This window comes from Crassostrea angulata, chromosome 3 (assembly GCF_025612915.1).
Source record: "Crassostrea angulata isolate pt1a10 chromosome 3, ASM2561291v2, whole genome shotgun sequence".
NCBI classification, from domain to species: domain Eukaryota; kingdom Metazoa; phylum Mollusca; class Bivalvia; order Ostreida; family Ostreidae; genus Magallana; species Magallana angulata.
In genome coordinates, this window is record NC_069113.1 from 57784553 (window position 1) to 57791752 (window position 7200).

Here is a 7200-nt window from a genome sequence, read left to right on the forward strand (position 1 = left end):
GTTAGAAATCAAAGCGAACAGGCTTATGTCAATGCCATTATTAAATGCATTAAAACGAGTTTTTCGATTTGAAAAAAAGTGGTTGAATTTATCAACTGAAAAGCAAATTCAAATAATCATATTTTGATAGGATGGCAGATATCGATTTTGTTTGGCAAGCTACATCTTGGTATAAATCCACGCGATTTATTTGCAGTGAACTGATTCTTTGATATATAATCTACACGTGGTTCGTCACAGTGGTGGGGGTTGGGGGGGATAACAAAAAACTACATTGTTATTTTTATATTAACAAGAATGTATATAACATACTGTATAACGGGTAATTTTTACTGCTTTGATTTTTTACGAATTTGTCTTAAAATAGGGCGATTTGAATTTTACGCGTAATTTTTTTTACGAATTGGACATGTCCGTAAAAATTTAAATCATCTGTGGTTTCCCCTTTACGGTGTTCTTGGTGGAGAATTAGTTGTGGCAACCGATTTATTTAAAGCAGTTATAACTTCCTTTGGAATCATTTCACTAAGCGATCCAAGTGGATTTGGCATTGTAGATATTGGTTTAAAATAGCTTCGTATCCCCGCCATAGTCATTGACTGAGTGATTGAAATCTAGCTACTAACGTGGCATTATACGTAGTTTTTAAAAATACTCAAGACTGAATAGAAGGATCTGAACTTTTATCACCACGTGACAAAAAACGCTCAAATATACCTACATGTACAACCGTCAGGGACTGAGCTGAAGATCATGAGCATTACTCTCATGCCTACGATGAAGAAAATCAACGCGCGGTGTTTTACTTCTGTGAAAATTTACGCGTTTAATTTTTACGGAGTTATAAAACTCGTAAAAATTAGCAGCACGTAAAAAATACCCGTTATATGGTATATAATATCTCTTTTAATGTAAAATGCAATAAAAGTCTGTGTAGTTGTCTGTCTATTTCTCGCTCGTTCTATCAAACAATACATAATAAATCTTCGGTAGAGGGTATGTTGTCAATAAAGTACAAAAGATAAGTATAAACCTCAGAACTATAGTCCTTTGGTCCGAGACAACGGACCTGTGGTTTGAAGCGGCTTTGTTTGAAACAAATTATCTTATTAGTAATCTGGATCGAAAATACACAACAAAACACCACAATAGAACGGGTTTGAGGCACAAATTTATAGGAGAGACCGATGAATCAGACTAATTATTAGAAAGTGATTAATGTAAAATCGACATCAGAATTAATCCCTCGGTTTGGTAATTGAAAAACGAAATCGGGAGAAAGTCGGACAGGGCATTGATAATCGAGTTGACAAATTTGATGAAATAATCCGACTTATTCAGCCCCGTCTCTTGTGTAGCCAGGTGCCCGGGCGGTAGGTTTCCCCGATATAACTCACTGCAAGGTGCGATTAATAACAGCTTGTCTAAAGAACGACAACTCTAATCGGAGTTTGATTCTCTACAGAGTACCTTAAATCACCTGACGATTATTTGCTGAATTCCTCGGTATCGGTCTGATGTTACCCGGTGCTTAGGTTTGTTATTTGAGGTTTAAGGGATAAAAAGACTTCTTGTTTGTTGTTGTCTTCTGTAGGGGGAAAGGTTGACTCGAGGACAGTGCACAGAGAGAGAGAGAGAGAGAGAGAGAGAGAGAGAGAGAGAGAGAGAGAGAGAGAGAGAGAGAGAGAGAGAGAGAGAGAGAGAGAGAGAGATTTTCCTGTTTTTATTCTTTGCTTCAAAGAGAATGACTGATAACATGACTGTCGTCAGTGATTTTTGATTTTATTGAACATCAAAATTTAAATTAGAGATTATTTACTAGTAATTATCCTTAGAAATTCTCCAGGTTTATGTTATATAGATAATCCACAGCTAGATACTAAATTCACCCTACAGTATAAAAATAACAATATTTGTTCGCTCTCTATTTTACAACGATTGATAAACAAGTTCTACAACTTATAGTATAGTATTTTATTTAAGGAATGAATTCAATATTTATTTGTTTTATACGATATAAAATGGTTTGGGACAGTTTACGCTTTATAAACCGCGAAGCGGTTTATAAAAAAGCGTAAACTGTTTCAAACCATTTTATATCGTATAAAACTAATAAATATTGAATTCATTGCTTATAATTTAATTATTTTTACTCTTCATTGTAGATAAAAACGGTCGTTTGACCTTTAAAATGACCTAAAATTGTACAAATTCAAACGTAACGTCAGGCGTATTGATATGTTTTTGACGTTAGTTTTACTATGACGTAGGCAACATTCTTTACACAATATAAAATAATTTTTCTAGCCAATCAGAAAGCGCGTTACAACCAGAATTAAATTATAAAAATACACAATATTTGTTATCATCATCCTAAAGGGTAAACTTTGATTAGGCCCTTGCACACTGTCACGATTAATATACAACGATTGCCCACGAATAACAAGTTAAAAATCGCCATTTTTTTCGCCGGGACAGCCTTGCAATATTTCTACGAATTCGGATGTTCCCACAAGTAGGTGAGATAAAAGACGATTGAATACAATGATCGCACGAATGACTGAGCGCCTGTAAAGTGCGAAACGAAATCGAAACGAAACGAAACCAATCGAAAAGAAACCAAACGAAACGAAACCAAAAATCGAAACGAAACAAAACGGAATTTAAACAAAACTAATATCAATTTTGACTACATAAAAGTGAAAATAAATTCATCGAAAATTTCGTTTCGTTTCGATTTCGTTTCGCACTTTACAGGCGCCCCGAATGACTATACATGTGTACCAAACTGTGCGATCGATGCACAATATTTCTACGAATAGTTATTGGTTCATAATACGAATGCATAAATAGTGTGGTGATTCATATAGTGATTATCGTAAATCAATAATTGATTGATTTGTACTGACATAAATGACCAAAAAATCGTATTCAACATCGGACAAATAACACAGTCGAAACAATGAAAATAAAAATCAAAGTAGATACTGTACTAGTGTATATTTACATCCACCAAGTATGATTCCTTCTATTTCTTACGGTAATTGATTGTACATTCATAAACCTGTAAGAAATTGACAGGATTGAAATTTACACGCTTTTCTATCGATTGGTTAAAACTTTCATCAACCTAAAAAAAATCATGGACTGCACGAAATAATCATGCTCAAAAGACGATTTGGCTGTTTCTTTTATCTAACGTACTGGTGTACATGTACATTAACAATAGTTTAGTTAGTTTTTTCTTACTTTTACTAATTTGTTGAAAGAAAGATGTTAACATAAACGAAAAAATGCTTTCTTTGATGATTCATGCGGGTTATGAACGTAACGATCATTGCTTCCAAAAAAATTGCATAACACACCATAGCGCTTTTGTAAATCAGGCACGTAGAATCAGGGCGGGGGGGGGGGGGGGTGACAATTTTCTTTTATTATACATTTAAATTCCCCATTGTTTTGGAAGTATGTAAAAAAGACCTGAAGTCCGAGTAAGTAAATTAGGAAGTTATAGATACAGATACAGAACCCCCCCCCCCCCCCAACACACACCCACTCTATCCCTCCACGGATGAAAATTTTCACGATTTTGAGAAGCTTTCATTCCTTCCCCCTATTCTTTTGACTTGTAAACATTTTCAGAATGAGTCTGCCCATCCCCCGCCCCTTTCAAAAACGATGTCACTGCCTGTAATATAGTTTAAGGAGAGTTATCCCTCGTGGCATTGTATATCTCTCTTCATTTAAAATTAGTAAATATATTCATGTACATGGTATCTTTAAGGGAGAGTGAAGTTATGAGTATTTTGACAAATTTGAAGAGCATAGGTAATCAAAGCATTGTTTCCATAGTTTTCAATTGTCTCGGGGATTTCCATGTCTAAATTTAGCACGGGTATTTCTCACCAAATGGAACTTATGAAGAGCAATTAAATAACAAGTAAGTTCATATCAAATATATTCTCAGTAATCTAATACAGTTAAAACAACGTGTCTTCAGGTACATCAAATGGAACTTGCATTTATAGGAACCAAATGAAATTTTAGGTGTGTTTCTTAAATTTCTTACATTTTTTTAGAATGAATGTTCAGAATATGTCTGAGTCGTATATCAATTAGTCTAAGGAAATGTTAAACTGATCTATATAGATAAATAAATATATATATATATACTGTAGTACATGCAGTTTAGTAAAAATACAATGATGTTTCTGTTAATCCATTGGGCCTTTGCCAATTATTGTAATTGTGTTTGTGCCAATAAAATATTTGTATTTGTATATACATGTACATCTGTTCTGTTCTGTTCTGTAGATTGTATCTTTAAGGGAGAGTGAAATTATGTGTATTTTGACAAATTTGAAGAGCATAGGTAATCAAAGCATTGTTTCCATAGTTTTCAATTGTCTCGGGGATTTCCATGTCTAAATTTAGCTCGGGTATTTCTCACCAAATGGAACTTGTGAAGAGCAATTAAATAACACGTAAGTTTATATCAAAGACATAAATTCTCGGTAAGTTAGTACAATGACAAAAACGTGTCTTTAGGTACATTAAGTGGAACATGCATTTATAGGGACCAAATGAAATTTTAAGCGTGTTATTTAAAATACTTTCATTTTCTTTAGAATGGATGTCCAGACCATGTCTGAGTCAGTGTATGTGGGGATGTGTATCAAGATAGGGACCCCACAACAGGTGGCCTCCAGGAGAGATATATGGGATATCAGGGAGCTGTTGAGGAATCAACATGGTGTGCAGAGATCAATGAGGAGTGGAAGTCGGAGAGAAGGGTTCAGATTACCTGATTCAGACGTAGACACTATGTACTGGCAAACTAACCACCGAGTGATCTGGGACTTCTCTCAGTCTGAGTTTTACAACATACACAGACAGGCAATGATTCTTTGTGACAATTCTGAGAGTCCAGCAGGATTTACGTTACTTTGGTTACCATTGGAGAGGGCTGGACAAGAAGTGTTGTCATCGTGTGTGAGGATGAATGGAGGACTTTATATATCAAGTTCTAAATACAGAGAGAACGTGTGTGCATCACTCACTCCTGATGACAGGATACATGGGCCATGTAGCACTAGAACAGACGGTTTAGAAAATTACCTCACACTTGATCATGATGAAGCTTATTGTTTTGTCAGTGATTTTTGGCCTCCCTCTGCCTCCTCATGGATAGACAGATGTCACTCATGGCCCCCACTTCATGTTGTCAATGACATCGTCAGAAATGGATGTCACTTTGTAGCAATAGGACACAAACTAGGAAACCATGAAGACAACGAATGGAGAATTTCTTTCTCTCAGGCAGAGTACAAACTTGTGTACTCAATGAATCATACACAGTTCATAACATATGGGTTGATGAAATTGTTTTTAAAGGAAATAATAAACAAAGAATTGAGAGATGAAGAAACACAGCTGTGTTCCTACCACATGAAAACAGCTGTTTTTTGGGCCATTCAACAAAACACACTACCTCAATGGTGTCCCCAAAATCTCCTGGCCGGTTTCTGGGTATGCTTCAGACTTCTCATTAAATGGGTGTATGAGGGGATCTGTCCAAATTTTTTCATTCCAGAAAACAACATGTTTCTGAGTAAAATCCATGGCCAAGCACAAACAAGTTTATTCAGGCGACTGTATGGGTTGTATGAGAGGGGTATAGCATTGCTGCTACACAGTCCCTCCATCAGGTCCTCTATCATTGATGTCCTCTGTAATCCCAGACTCACCGTGTGTACTGATGAACACACTCTGATCTCTGAGGCTGAGTTTGATGTAGAATTATTTAGAGAGATACATAGTAATGATGCACACCGCACATCAGAGCTACGGGCTGAGCTCTGTATGAAGTACCTACACACAATAGAACAGTTGATAGAGTCCCCCCTGACACAGTATCAAGTTGTAAGTTTACAGAAACATACAGCCACCATCCTTGAGTGCACTGCTTTTATATTACACAACATGTACACTAACACAGGTGTCAACAAACAGATGTATATTGCTGACAAAATGTCAAGGCACATGCTAGAATTAGTAGCCAAGTTTGGGTTTGTTTCTGACATGTTGTACATTGCCATGTTTTATTACAAGACACTCAGATACAGGGAAGCTTTATCTGTTATAGAGTTGACAAAGGTCAAGTTAGTACAGCCATATCTGATGTATAATGGATATGTAGACAGAGAGAGGTATACTGCGGCTGTAGGGGGACAGTCCTTGTCTACAAAGATGAGACAGGCTGTAGCAAGGGATATCAAACTTTACGATGAAATATGTTATATCAGTGAACTGCTACCAGAACAACAGTCTTGTACACTAAACAGTAGCCATACATTGCTCATTCCTCTCTATGTATTGTTACACATGTTAGAGTTTTTAAGCTCTAGACATGTTGACACAGTGAGAGCACAAGCAGCTCTAGATGATCTACAGGTCCTAGTCCACCATGATCAGGGACCGTTAATTCCTTTTTACCACAGAGACATCTCCTGGGAGATCCTGGGGATCTGTCAACAGATGGCAGGGAACCTCCAGGCTGCCCTGTACTCATACCAACAGTCACTCAGACAAGATCCATTCCATAAAATACAAACTGCTACCACAAAAAGAATTAATGATTTACATATACCACCATAAGCAGGTTAAAATATATTGCATGTCTTGAGATATCCAAAAGATGCATGCAGATAAAGAAGTGTGTGAAAAATATTTGAGAGAGAGAGAGAGAGAGAGAGAGAGAGAGAAATTCCCTTTTTTGAAAGGTGAGTTTTATTTCAGTTTTGCTTTTGTGTGTTAATTTGTGGTAGTATATGTTCTACTTTGTTATCAAATTATATTAATCAAAGGTTAATATAAAATAAAGTTTTTCTACCTGTATGTCTTATATATAATACATTTTAATTAGTTTTCTTTCTGACTGATTTGATTTTTTTTGTTTGAATAGTAGTCATTCTTTTACTTGATATACAGTTAGATTGCATCTTTAAATTTTCTTTTTCAATTGACATATATTGTATTGATTTTGTACAATCAGCTTAATTAATATGCTTAGTAATAACAATATTCAAATTTAATACAAATGTATATAGGTCTCGAGAATAAATCTATTTCAGTAAAAGAGTATTTATTACAGTCAGATGCAATCCATCTTCCGTAATTTTCTTTTTTTTCTCCCTATCT

The 7200-nt window shown here is 35.6% G+C and overlaps 1 protein-coding gene across 1 annotated transcript; it reads left to right on the top strand.

Annotated features, from left to right (window-relative positions):
• Positions 1–4316: 4316 nt before the first annotated feature.
• On the top strand, positions 4317–6893 carry LOC128179105 (uncharacterized). Its single transcript, XM_052846605.1, has 2 exons — positions 4317–4484; positions 4629–6893. The coding sequence occupies exon 2, from the start codon at positions 4630–4632 to the stop codon at positions 6655–6657; it is 2028 nt and encodes a 675-aa protein (XP_052702565.1). The 5' UTR covers positions 4317–4484; position 4629; the 3' UTR covers positions 6658–6893.
• The last annotated feature ends 307 nt before the right edge of the window (positions 6894–7200 follow it).

Bases quoted from the DNA above. Each gene is read 5' to 3' on its own strand.
- LOC128179105 (XM_052846605.1), top strand. From the start codon at position 4,630: ATGGATGTCCAGACCATGTCTGAGTCAGTGTATGTGGGGATGTGTATC.